The sequence below is a fragment of the Pseudorasbora parva genome, chromosome 13 (genome assembly GCF_024679245.1).
Source record: "Pseudorasbora parva isolate DD20220531a chromosome 13, ASM2467924v1, whole genome shotgun sequence".
Taxonomy (NCBI): Eukaryota; Metazoa; Chordata; class Actinopteri; order Cypriniformes; family Gobionidae; genus Pseudorasbora; species Pseudorasbora parva.
Genome location: NC_090184.1, coordinates 3,755,661 through 3,769,864, shown reverse-complemented (window position 1 = coordinate 3,769,864; position 14,204 = coordinate 3,755,661). Strand labels below are relative to the sequence as shown.

Here is a 14,204-nt window from a genome sequence, read left to right as displayed (position 1 = left end):
ATTCCTATTGACCAGCTCACTTAGCACAGCGCTCGTGGCTCGACTCGTCAAACTGTTTTCCAAGATGGCGCCTGACCGTAAACGCGTAATGCACTGTCTTTATAAAGTATCTTCTCATTAAACTGTTTGTACTCTTACTACGTTCTCAATGCTTCGGTTTACATGTAGGGACCCTCATTATGCTGCCGTGTTAGTGTGAGGCTATTTTTAGTCTTGTTAGTGGTAATAACTAGCGATTTAATTTAACTTACCCTGTGCCCCATAGACTAGCGTTATAAGCTAATCTGTTTTTAGAGATAAAACTCTTTACGTTCGATTTTTATTAAAACGCATCCCAGAGAACGATCTACTCTGTATCTATGTGTTAATCACCCCTAGGTTCATTTTTCCCCTGTGTTTTCCTTTAAAGGGATCCCATGGTGTTGAGACTTGTATGGCTTAATATAACATAAATGATGTATCTTACTGAATTATGTAGTAGAAAACCCATGAAAGATCTACGTTATTAAAAAAATCGATTTTATATTTGGACCATGGGCGGCGCCATTTTGTTTGCGTTCTAGGTTGATGACGTAGAGTGGTTGAACTCCTCAATCAACTGGCGTTACCCGTTGCTATTTTTACCACAACGCAACTCGAAAATTGTTTCAGAGTTAAACAAAACCAATGAATTGCTTTGTAATTGTACTTAAAACACACTCAAACATACATGTGCAAACAAACTCACCTACACAAGTCACAAACAGATCGGCGGGCGCGCACACACACACCTGACTGCTCTGTCTCAATCGCATGCATCATCACCAAAACATCCTGCCTCTCTTCCTCACGTTACTTTATCCCATCGTCCTACCTAGATATTTCCCTCTGCTGGTCACATTAGGCATTATAGTTAATCTACTGCATATCAACAGTCTATCTAGGGAACAGGATGTGTTGAACAGGATATCAACACAGGGAATAGATTGGAGGGTTATGTATGCGCGCGCAGTGCGTGCGTGTGTGTGTGTGTTCGCGCCGATCTGTTGGGGTGTGTGTGTGTGTGTTCGCGCCGATCTGTTGGGGTGTGTGTGAGTCTGTGTGAGAGAGAGAGTTTGTGTGCACATGTATGTTTGAGTGCGTGAAGTCGGACAGCTGTTGTGTGTAAATCGGCTTTACTCGTTATTGCGGTGGTGAGACTGAATGACTGCACTCGAACATGTCCACTATGGTGTCGGACAACACTACAAATGTCCGTCCCTTCAAATAATGCCCTATTTAAGGGTATAGGGGGTCGATTTCAGATTCAGCCCCTGTCGTGGAGACTGAGCAGCCCAACATCTCGATTGAGACAGCGCAGTCTGTCAGGTGTGTGTGCGCGCCCGCCGATCTGTTTGTGACTTGTGTAGGTGAGTTTGTGTGCACATGTATGTTTGAGTGTGTTTTTAAGTATAATTACAAAGGAATTCATTGGTTTTGTTTAACTCTGAAACAATTTTCGAGTTGCATTGTGGTAAAAATAGCAACGGGTAACGCCAGCTGATTGAGGAGTTCAACCAAACTACGTCATCAACCTAGAACGCAAACAAAATGGCGCCGCCCATGGTCCAAATATAAAATCGATTTTTAAAATAACGTAGATCTTTCATGGGTTTTCTACTACATAATTCAGTAAGAGACATCATTTATGTTATATTAAGCCATACAAGTCTCAACACCAGGGGATCCCTTTAAGGAGTCATTTTTGAAGCGATTGACAGCACTATTATATATAAACTATAAAAGAATCCCTATGGTACTAAAATAACACAAGGGTGGATAACATGAGGGTGAGTAAATTATGATTAGTCATTTTTGGGAGAACTGTTTTTAAACAACCTAAGCATCAAATCTAGTGTCATTACGGTTCATACCTGTTGATGTGGTCAGGTGTGGCACTGCAGTCCTCTTGTAGAGCACCAGGGGGCGGCGGCGGGTTTTTGGGCGGTCCGCCAAGCGTCAATGCACTTTCTGCTTCCTCTGAAGACCTCTCATCAACTACCATCACTTCCTGTGGACTGATGTCATCAGGCAGCTCGGCGGCCACTTCCTGTTTGGATGTGTCGTCACTTTCGGCCTCTTCGTGTGTACTTTCACTGTCCTGATCTTGCACATTGTGTTCTGAGCTGACTTTAACTTCTACTTCCTTCACTTCCACAAACATCTCTTCATTCCTTTCTTCCTGTTCACTTTGGATGCCTTCCGTTTTTTCTTCCTTCTTCTCTTCTGCTGGTGAAACATCGTCCTCCTGCACTTGTGCCAGTCCATCTTTAGGATCTCTGTCCATCTCCTCCTCTTCCTCTCTCTGTCCGTTAACATGCGTCTGACGTGCATCGCTCTCTCTCTCCTCCTCCTCTTCCTCTTCTTCTTCTTTCTCACTGTGTTCAGGTGAAGATCTCTCAGTGTTTGTGAGGAGCTGCAGCGTGACACTCTGTCATTGGAGGGAAAAACACAGTTACTACAACAAGCTTCTTCCTGGGTTGGTGACATCATAAACCCTCGCTAGTCTCCGCAGATGTGACTTCTGCCCGTAATGGGAAGGGGCGTGGCCTTAACCTGTACTTGGCACTTCAGCCAATAAAAATACAGGAAACTACATTTCGCCATCTGACCAATCTAAGACCATTGCGTTTTTCAGAGGGATGGGCTTCATAGAAGCAGGAAAGCAAACGAGCCGTTCAAAGGACAGACAGCGGTGTGGAATAAAGGGAGAATAGAAGTAAAATACAGTGTTAAAAAAAAAGAAGTATTAAGACATGTTATACTGCGCCCCTTAAACACAACCAAGCCTAGAAAAAAAAACACAGAACCGCCCCTTTAAAGGGATAGTTCCCTTTAAAATGAAAATTCTGTCATCCTTTACTCACCCTCAAGTTGTTTCAAACCTGTATGAATTTCTTTCTTCAGCTGAACACAAGGGAAGATATTTTGAAGAATGTCAGTAACCAATCAGTTAACTGGAGCCATTGACTTACATAGTAGAAAAAAATTGGCTCCAGTTAACTGTTTGGTTACTGACATTCTTCAAAATATCTTCCCTTAAATATAAAAAATATTTTAAAGGGAACTATCCCTTTAAGAATTTTTAGATGTTTGGTCTAAAAACAAGACAAAAATACTAAGTAAGAAAAGCATGTTTTGCAGTGTAAGTGTTTGCGTGTCAGATTCTGAGCACTGAGAGCCACACCTTGATGGTGCTGACCAGCACTTGGAGAACAGCACTTCCTGTGTATGTCTCGGTCAGATCGAACTCGGCGCGGAGCGACTGGAACACCCCATTCATCACACGCTTCACCTGCACACAATCACAGCTGAGCTTACAAAGAGTGACATCCAGCACCACTTTTATGATGCAAACCAAAATAACGCTTCAAAAATACTGATTTTGACACAATTTGTCACACCAGCCAATTAAATGTCTCTTCTGCTCACCGAGGCTACATTTATTTGATCAGAAATACAGTAAAAACAGTAATATTGTGAAATATTATTACAATTTGAAACATCTGTTCTCTATGTGAAAATATAGGAAAATGTAATTTATTCCTGTGATCAAAGCTGAATTTATCATCATTACTCCAGTCTTCAGTGTCACATGATCCTTCACTAATCATTCACATTTTTACATTTACATTTTATGCATTTGGCAGACGCTTTTATCCAAAGCGACTTACATTGTAATCAAGGTACACATTTTACATGATGAGAATAATCAGATATATATGAGATAATGAGATATAATAATAATCATTCTCATATGAGGATCTGATGATCAACATTTATGATATTATCAGTGATGAAAATAGTTGTGCTGCTTCATATTTTGGAAAAACTTCAGATCAATTTAATGCAGTGCTTTTTAAACTTTTTTGGCCATTTCAACCTTTGAAAAAATGTGACACCCCCCAAAACAAATCATTTCACACACAAAAAACCCCATAAAAATGGAATGATTTTTAAAAAATTGAAATTAAACATTTTAAACATGTGTTGCTGTTAAAACTGATCAGGCACATGGATCGCACATATGCTTTAACTGTCCTCTTTTACTTGTACGTTCGGTGTGAACACAGCATTAGACACAGGACACACACGTGCCTCTCCTCCTCGCCAACCACTTTAACAGTGAAGCCGAGAGCAAAATATTCCTCATATTCTCTGCCTTTAGCCTTTGAATGACCAGCACCTGCCTTAATAGTTTTTTTCTAACGTCGCGCCCCTCACTGCGTCATTTGGCAGTTTTTTTAAATGTCCCGTGTACTCGTGTTTTGGCCACAGGAAACAGGGTCTAACTGAAGTTCCAGTTAATTTATTATTTTTAAAATTTGATTTGACTAAATGTCTGAGCATTTTAGTCTGATGACATTTTTTTGTCATGCTGCATAATAGTTAAATTGACAATAATGATAATTTTGCCCAAAATTATAAAACAAATGATTGTTGTTATTGTTGTCAACGAATGATTGTTATTTGAGAAATGTATTTTTACATTTCATCAGATTATTGCACCTTTAAAGGGATCCCCTGGTGTTGAGACTTGTATGGCTTAATGTAACATAAATGATGTCTCTTACTGAATTATGTAGTAGAAAACCCATGAAAGATCTACGTTATTTTAAAAATCGATTTTATATTTGGACCATGGGCGGCGCCATTTTGTTTGCGTTCTAGGTTGATGACGTAGAATGGTTGAGCTCCTCAATCAGCTGGCGTTACCCGTAGCTATTTTTACCACAACGCAACTCGAAAATTGTTTCAGAGTTAAACAAAACCAATGAATTGCTTTGTAATTGTACTTAAAACACACTCAAACATACATGTGCACACAAACTCACCTACACAAACAGATCGGCGGGCGCGCACACACACCTGACAGACTGCGCTGTCTCAATCGAGATGTTGGGCTGCTCAGTCTCCACGACAGGGGCTGAACCCGAAATCGACCCCTTATACCCTGAAATAGGGCATTATTTGAAGGGACGGCCATTTGTAGTGTTGTCCGACACCATAGTGGACATGTTCGAGTGCAGTCATTCAGTCTCACGTTGCACCGCAATAACGAGTGTACAGCCGATTTACAAACAGCTGTCCGACTTCAGGCACTCAAACGTACATGTGCACACAAACTCTCTCTCTCTCACAGACTCACACACACCCCAACAGATCGGCGCGAACACACACACACACGCACGCACGCACGCACGCACGCACGCACGCACGCACGCACGCACGCACGCACGCACGCACGCACTGTGTGCGCGCATACTAGGGATGCGCGATATACCGGTACTGGAAAAATACCGGTATATATTTTATTTAAAACGGTACGATATCATGATTTGGCACATTTCGGTATATGCTGCTTTTCCGAAGTTCACCGCTAGATGGCAGCTCTCTACCCAAACTGACCCGAAACAACCGGCAAATGTGACAACAACATAGACGGACAAAATGGATAAAGCAGTTGAATCTCACTCAAGATGCCCAAAACGAATGAATAAAGAGAGGAGTAGAAGTGACATTTGTAATGACTTTGCTTATAAAACTGATGAAGAACCATCAAACCTAGCCAAGAAGCATCTGTCACTATCCTGACTTTAAGACTTCTGAAGAGATCGACAGGTCAGTGAATAGTTCAAACCATCTCATTTAGACATTTATTTTCTTTTAACACTGATCAACGCACACATAGCCTAACATAAGATCGAATATCACAATCTCCAGCGTTCGTTTCAACCAATGACATTTAGATCTCATTATATTTGCACGCGTACTATTGCACTATTTACATTCGCATTAGACACAACCGCCTGTGTTTATGTGAATACTCACTAAAGACGGACATTTGTACATAATTCTGTGTATTTGACTGTTTAAGGAAACTTAATGTGTAATGTGCGAGCGTGACTAAGTGACAGGTGTGTGTGTGTGTGTGTGTGTGTGTGTGTGTGTGTCCTATGAGCTCATATCTCCTGTAACTTACGAAATGCTATAAAATCTCTTGCGTGTTCAAATGATTTCCGTTCTCCATCCGAGACGAGCGTGAAATGTTGAATCGGATTATGCAGATTGCTTTAGTGTAGTGAGATGTCTTTTGAAACCAGAAGCAATTTGCTAATTTTGAGAGATTTTTGCTGAAATTATTTCTCACAAGAAAGTTTTCAAATGACTGATTTGATGTGATAAGCTTTGCTAATTAATTTATTAATAAACATTTGTGGTAATTTCCCACTTTATAAACTCAAAACGTGCATAATTGTTCTCATTCGCGTGTAATAAACCCGCGCTAATATCAGACCTTGTGGTATCGATTTAATATCGGTATTTCGGTATTAGATTGTGGTACCGTACCGAAGCCAAAATTGTGGTATCGAGCCATCCCTAGCGCATACATAACCCTCAATCCCTGTGTTGATATCATAGATAGACTGTTGATATGCAGTAGATTAACTGTAATGCCTAATGTATCCAGCAGAGGGAAATATCTAGGTAGGACGATGGGATAGGGTAACGTGAGGAAGAGAGGCAGGATGTTTTGGTGATGATGCATGGGATTGGTTTGTGCATTAAAGTTTGAGCACAAGCGAATTAACCTCAATCTTTAAACGTTCATTTTTAAGACACAAGTAACATTGCCTGCTTTTGTTCACTAATACAACTTGAAGGAGTGAATGAAGACGAGTGCGTGAAGTCGGACAGCTGTGTGTAAATCGGCTGTACACTCGTTATTGCGGTGAACGTGAGACTGAATGACTGCACTCGAACATGTCCACTATGGTGTCGGACAACACTACAAATGGCCGTCCCTTCAGATAATGCCCTATTTCAGGGTATAGGGGGTTGATTTCAGATTCAGCCCCTGTCGTGGAGACTGAGCAGCCCAACATCTCGATTGAGACAGCGCAGTCTGTCAGGTGTGTGTGCGCGCCCGCCGATCTGTTTGTGACTTGTGTAGTTTGTGTGCACATGTATGTTTGATTGTGTTTTAAGTACAATTACAAAGCAATTCATTGGTTTTGTTTAACTCTGAAACAATTTTCGAGTTGCGTTGTGGTAAAAATAGCTACGGGTAACGCCAGCTGATTGAGGAGCTCAACCATTCTACGTCATCAACCTAGAACGCAAACAAAATGGCGCCGCCCATGGTCCAAATATAAAATCGATTTTTAAAATAACGTAGATCTTTCATGGGTTTTCTACTACATAATTCAGTAAGAGACATCATTTATGTTATATTAAGCCATACAAGTCTCAACACCAGGGGATCCCTTTAAGCAAAAATCTAGAGAATCTAGTTTCCTGAAACACACGCTCTCTATATTATGAAACTGGTAAAACAAGAAATGTCTCTCAAAGATTTTAAATGGTAAATCACATGAATGTTTTGCTACTAAAACAACTGCAAATTCAGCCACCCCAATCGCAAACAATACACGACAATTCACCATGACGTCACAGCAGTAATAAACGTTCGTCCGGGTGGCAAAAGCCGAAGCGTTCCTATGGCAACGCTAGCAACTTGCTTGGGATTCAGACATAGTTAACATGATTATTGAGGGACTGATTAACCAATTCAGGAGATAGCAACACATGAAATACCTAACCTTGCTCCAGTAGATGTAGCGCTAGTCTAATACCATCATTTTTAAATGAGCCTCAGTCTACCATTGAGTAGTTATTTTAGTGACTGTTGCTGTTTGACTTACAATATGTTAGGCTATGGTAGATGGTCTATTCCCCTGTTATCTAACTAAAAAGGCTATGATGGTTTTCTGTTGCTTGGTTGGGGTCGGATCAGATGGCACAGACGTGAGCTTCTGACGGTCAAAAGGATATAGCGTGCTGTAGACTAGCGCTACTCCACTAACGTTAGGCATTCACTCAAACTAAACTCGCGGTGATGATGAAGCCAGTGTGGTTCACGCATCAATCAGCCTACAACTATGATCTGCTTTTCCTATTTCTTCCATTGACATTCGATCAGTAGCCTACATGACACTAGAAGTTCGGTCTCTTCCTACTTTTACTTCAGGCAGTGACTGGCAATGAGTTCGATCTTTAAAAGAGATCTAAAGTTTACTAATATTAGTCCTGAATTTCCCCAGCTGAAGAAAATTATGCTCTGCTACGATTTTGTAGATGGACCGTTTCGAGAATACTTCTCTGTAGTGCCACTTTTGATGACGTCCACTCGCTTTAGCCTCCTCATCCACAGGTTTTGCTTGATATATTTACTTTTTTCTGAAGGAAATCGATACAATCCTACACCTTTTGCTGTATATCTGACGGCGCAACCCCAAACACAACACGTTTTCATCATAGTTTCAACTTTAATCAACAACATGTTCTTAACTATGTAACTGTGTACAGTAGCCGGCTGATCTCTTCAGTTTGTCAGCAGAAGCCGCTCGCGTTCTGCCACCCGGAAGTATCCTGGTGCCGATTGTTTACAAACATTCTGAAAGGCCGTATAGTCGAGATGCATGTTTGTATTTATTACAGTTCCCCACAGAAGGCTTGATAGCAGATTTAGTTGCAGCGAACAGTGCAAGCGGCTCGTGACAGCAGTGTAGAGCGAGCGCGAGTGTGTGCAGTTACCAGATTAAGTTAAACACCGGGCAGAAATTTTATCATTTTAAGAGTTAAAGCTCTGATTTTGGAGATTTAAATTCCTGAAATCTGGCAATCGCAACAATGAAAGCTTGCAGAGGCTTGTTAAAAACAGTCTGTAAAATCTTGTCCCCTTTCTTTTTTTCAACAAAAATAGACAGATTTTGGTAAAGTTTTTATTTTTTAAATGACATTTTAGACTTGTCTTTTTTATGTCTTTTTTCCAGTTATCGTTTAATGACGTTGGTGTCCTCTCGTTATCCTCTCGTCTTAGTTGTGGAAAATAAAAGCTCTTTTCATTGAGATTTCATTGATAAAATTAACATTATAGTTAACAAATGTTTATGTTAAAATAAGTTAAATTAATATTTTAAAGTAAATAATTAAACAAATGAACACTTACTATTTGAATATTCTTTCTAAAGTTTTTTTTATCTACAAAATTAATGTATTTTATGTTTTTAGAATAACACATCAATTGAATTTAGTGTATAATAATACCAGCAAAATTCAGATAGGAAAACCAAAAAACTACATCTATATGCAGGGTTCCTACAGGTTTTTTCAAGTTAAATTTAAGTCTTTTTAAGACCTTTTTAAGACCATTTCTATAAAAAATTAATACCTATTTCACGTCCCTACCAGCAAAGAAAAACTAATTTTTTCGCGCTTCTCCTTTGCATGTTGCTTGAGATCTGTGTTGTGTTGCAGTCTATGGTTGTGATCTTCATTTACTGAAGGCATCACGTGTTCGCAGTATTTAGTACTGTGACCCAGGGCTGCGTTGCGTTCTCAATTATTGGTTCTGCCACTCTTTATTTATACTGCATTATTTAATCAAAATAATCGTGGTTGACAAATGAAACTTTCAAGGAAAAATACAATACAGAGAAGTTATATACAGCACAATTTTTAAGACCCAGAAATCCAAATTCAAGACTTTTTAAGGTATTATTTCCAAATTAATAAAATCAATGCTCTTATGGCTTTTTAAGACCCCGCGGGAACCCTGTATATAACCAGTTCACAAAAGCATAACATGTTAATGGTTTCATTTATGCCACACTTGGCTTGATTTATGATGTTTATTCTGACCTAAGAGGTTCATATGCTTTATGTGAACAAGGTATGGTAATAATAATAAAGTCCAGGCTATATTATGAGTGTGAGTAAAGCTGACCTCTCCTGCGGTGTCTGTCTGCTGCTCCGCCGGCTCTGAGACACGCATCTTCTCCTCCTGCTGTTGCTCCAGTAGCGCTGCTCTCTGCTCCAGCACACGGCACTGAAACACACACACAACTACTGTCACCACAGCGCTCGCTCTTATGAGATAAAACACACAGTGGTTACTGTATGAGACAGTGAAAACTATATTGTACCTGAATGCAAACACACCATCTATAAATAAGAGCTGAAGGCATTGTGAAGAGTTTAGCCAATCATTTACAAATCTTGAAAAAAAAGGCCAGAGGATAAATTGCACAAAAAAATAAATTCAAAGAGTTGTAAGCGAGCGGCACTTTTCACTTCACTCTTGAAGCTGACATAGAAGTGGCTTAAGCCCTATTCGCATGGGATTAGTATTATCTAGGGACCTCTGTGATTTAGAAACGACTCCCCCACATCTGAGTTTGGCGTGGCACATTCGCACGGGATAAGCAAAGCCTGTGATTTCACTCGAATTTACTGACTTATCTCCCGGATATGATGTCAAGACTTGTAAATGTTTTTTTTTCGTTATAAAAAAAATATAGTTTTCGTCGATATAGCTGTAAGAAATCATAAACAGTCATATGTATCAATATCGTTTTGATTGTTTTATAGTAATAAAAATAATTTTGTTCAGTTAGAGAACAGATGCTACGATTAAAAACTGAACTGAGCACAGACAGCAGGAATCAGATTTCATTTATCACGAGTGAGAAGCTGACAATCCGGCGGAAAATTCAGTTTCAAAGCGCCCATTTAAGCTTGTCATTGGACTGTTCTGTTGTTATGGTTTTCATTAAGAATAGTATTGATATAAATATTAAACACCCCATTCAAGCAATTTGCTCCCAAATTGGTACTCATTCTAAAGTGAAAGTATAATCTGTACGGGAATTCATAACAGAGCGCATTATGCAGCCTTTATTCTTTGTGAAAGATAAAGATAGAAATGCGCACAGGAAACAAAACCTTGCAAAAATTATATACGATCCGCCTAATCCTGGCCAAATCACAGAGATGTCGATTCGCACGGGACTAATATTATCACAGGACCTCGGGTGTTCGGCGAAATATGGTAGGTAATTTGCTGGGGAATTTTTACTTTACAAATTATAGACATGGCCGATTCGCACGGGATTAAGATCACAGACATCCTCTGCAATTATTACAAATCACCAGAGGTCCCCAGATAATACTAATCCCGTGCGAATAGGGCTTTAGACTGCAATTCATTGACTGCCCACTAGGGACCGGCTCCAGAAGGGAGCAGAATCTGTATCTCTTTCATGTTAAAATGCCCAACTTTACAGCAGAATAAAACATGTTTACAGCCTGGCACAAATTGTGGTTTTGGTCTATACGGCTAATTTTACCATTCATGACAACTGTGAGGGGGGTGATTTGTTGTTATACATCCGTTTACATTATATTAACTCTCTTCACGTCAGCATTAAAAAAAAGAAAGAAAAGTTGCCAGCCAGTGCCAGTATTTCTGATCATTTTCACAATGATTTCATGGCCCCCAGAATTGTTGAATGTCTGAATATCTGAACATGCAATCAATATGTCAAAAGAATGACAAAAAAAAAAACTGGTTTTATTCTAGCTTCATGCATTTTTTTTTATATCAACACTTGAATAAGGGTAAACATTCAACATTTTGAGCAAAAGCTGAAAAAAATTAGTTTTTGTCAAGGACAACATCCAGATCACAGATGGAGTCCATCAACACCACAAAGCTTCACAGTCCTAGAGCTCATCCTGGGTCCACACTTTATTCAGTAACATTAGGCAGTTTTGATTTATATGATGTTTAATGTTGATTATCACGTTACATATTAGGGGTGGCAGTGGCTCATGTAGGTTGGCCACAAACCGGAAGATTGGTGGTTCGATTGGTCAGAACCATCAATCAGTTTTCTTGGTCTTGATTGGTCAGTTCGGTTTGGTTTTCTTTGATTGGTCAGTTCGGCTGGCTGAATGGATGAGTGAGTGAACGTGAGGCAATATGTAAAGCACTTTGGTGGCCATGGGTCTGTTGAAAGTGCTATTTAAATGCAGACCATTTACCATTTATATTACATATGATAATCACTTGTTTCTGCTTCTCCTGTGTTTTGATCAGGAGATTCTGTACTCTTTCAGAAGATGTTTTAGCACCCCTTATCACGTAACAGTGAAAACATGGAAACCGGAAAATTCTGTGTTTGGAGGAGAAAGAGTTAAGCCTTAAAGTTATGCATAATTAAGGTTGTGGCCACTTGAGTGACAGGTGGATAGCCACTATGGTCGAGTTAGATGAGATTTTTTACAGTCTATGGTTGTAACTGAAGAGAAGAGGAGCCTGAGGCTCAGCTTGATGCAAAAAATACAATCGAAGGTTAATAAATAAGAAATGGATAGAAACCAGAAACCGGTGTGTGTGCTTTTGCTCAGTGTTTCACCTTCTCTCTCAGGGCCTGTAGCTCTTCTCCCTGGTCCTGCTGCTGTAGCAAACGCTGTTCCTCTGATTCACGGGACTGTTTGAGTGCATTAAACTATGCAGAGGAGAGAAATAAGACTGTTAGTTGGATTAATGATTGTCAGCTCAACAAAATACAATACTTTGGCAAAAAGTCTTCTTAAACTCAAACATTGCAAAGTATTATAATCAGATGTGGACCGCTGAGGAAGTCACTGTGTGGGTGTGTGCCTTCATCTACTCTACCATTCAAGAGTAAGAATAATTTAAAAAAAATGTATGCTCTTGAAAAAAGTCTCTTCTGCTCACCAAGGCTGCAGTCATTTGATTAAAAACACTGAAAACAGTAGTAATCATAAATGTTACTTGATCATCAAATCCTCAAATGAAAATGATTAGTGAAGGATCGTGTGACACTGAAGACTGAAGTAATGATGATAAATTCAGCTTTGATCACAGGAATACACTTTACTTTATATTCACAAAGAAAACAGCTGATTTAAATTGGAATAATATGTCACAATATTACAGTTTTTACTGAATTTTTCATCAAATAAACAGCCTTGGTGATCAGAAGAGACTTTTTTTCAAAACCATTAAAAAATATGAATTATTCCAAACTTTTGACCCATAATTTATGTGTGCGTCTGTGTGTTTATGAGTGTGTGTGTGTATGAATATACCTTCTACTGCAGTTGTGTGTATGTGTGTGTATGTGTGTGTGTGTGTGTGTGTGTGTGTGTGTGTGTGTGTGTGTGTGTGTGTGTGTGTGTGTGTGCGCGTGCGTGCGTGCGTGCGTGCATTCATGTTTTTGTGACATATCAGGACACAAATGTGTATAATGACATGGGTATGACATGGGTATTACAAGAAGAGAGTGAGTGGGCAGGGGCAGTGTAAGGGATAGAAAATACGGTTTGTACAGTATAACAACCATTACGCCTATGGAATGTCTCCACAATTCACTAAAACAAACCTGTGTGTCCGTGCATGTACCTTCTCCTGCAGGTGTGTGTGCGTGTGTGAGAATTTGTGTACGTGCGGTGTGTAAATGTATGTGAACGTGTGAGAGTGTGTACCTTCTCCTGCAGTTGTGTGAGTTTGAGCTGCAGTGCGTCTCTGTGCTCTGTGAGTTCAGTCGTCTCTCTCCTCTGCTGTTCACGTGCCGCTGCCAGAGCCTGATCACACTTCACCTGCCACTCCTGCTCCAGATCCGCCTGCAACTGAGACATCTGCACACAAACACACTCACAGTTAAACACCCACTGACTGTCAGGAATGGGTCAGCATTGATTCAGCATGGATCTATTCTTGTCATCATGCATACAAACACACCTGCTCAGCAGCTGCGTGGTCAGTGCTCGTTCTGGCTTTACGTAATTGGCTCCTGAGGCTGTCCATCTCCTGCTGGCCCGCCCTCCTCACCTCTTCCAGTTCCTCATCGCAGCGCTGTCTCTCGGCCTGCCACTTGCGCTTCCTCTCTGAGAGAGTCTGAGCACACAACAGTTCAACACACAAGATCATCCAAATGAGGATTCAGTCTTTCAAACACACACACACACACACACACACACACACACACACACACACACACACACACACACACACACACACACACACACACACACACACACCAATAACTCACTCGTTCCAGACTGTCCTTCTCTGTGTTCATGTCCTGCAGCTCTTCCTCCATGTTGTTGAGTTTGAGCTCCAGTTCCTTCCGTTTCTGCTTCTCCATCTTGTATTGACCCTGCACTCTGTCTGCTGTCTCCTTCAGCTCTGAAACACACACACACAATCTTTTTTTTTATTAATAATCTTAATCTTAAAGTCTTAATCTTGTGTGATGATAAAGTTTTCCTACTACCAAGAAAGCAAAAATGGTGCCAACATACCATTTTGA

At 40.1% G+C, this 14,204-nt stretch overlaps 1 protein-coding gene across 3 annotated transcripts in view; it reads right to left on the bottom strand.

The window, feature by feature from the left end:
• The window catches only part of fkbp15b (FKBP prolyl isomerase family member 15b), a 60,476-nt gene that overhangs the window by 8,451 nt on the left and 37,821 nt on the right, over nt 1–14,204 (bottom strand). For all 3 annotated transcript variants that reach the window (XM_067412968.1, XM_067412970.1, XM_067412969.1), the window contains 7 exons: nt 13,944–14,080; nt 13,634–13,789; nt 13,378–13,530; nt 12,282–12,374; nt 9,809–9,910; nt 3,206–3,313; nt 1,893–2,449 (listed from right to left, as the gene is read on the bottom strand). In XM_067412968.1, coding sequence (XP_067269069.1) covers nt 1,893–2,449; nt 3,206–3,313; nt 9,809–9,910; nt 12,282–12,374; nt 13,378–13,530; nt 13,634–13,789; nt 13,944–14,080 — 1,306 coding nt within the window. The remainder of the gene's footprint in view (nt 1–1,892; nt 2,450–3,205; nt 3,314–9,808; nt 9,911–12,281; nt 12,375–13,377; nt 13,531–13,633; nt 13,790–13,943; nt 14,081–14,204) is intronic.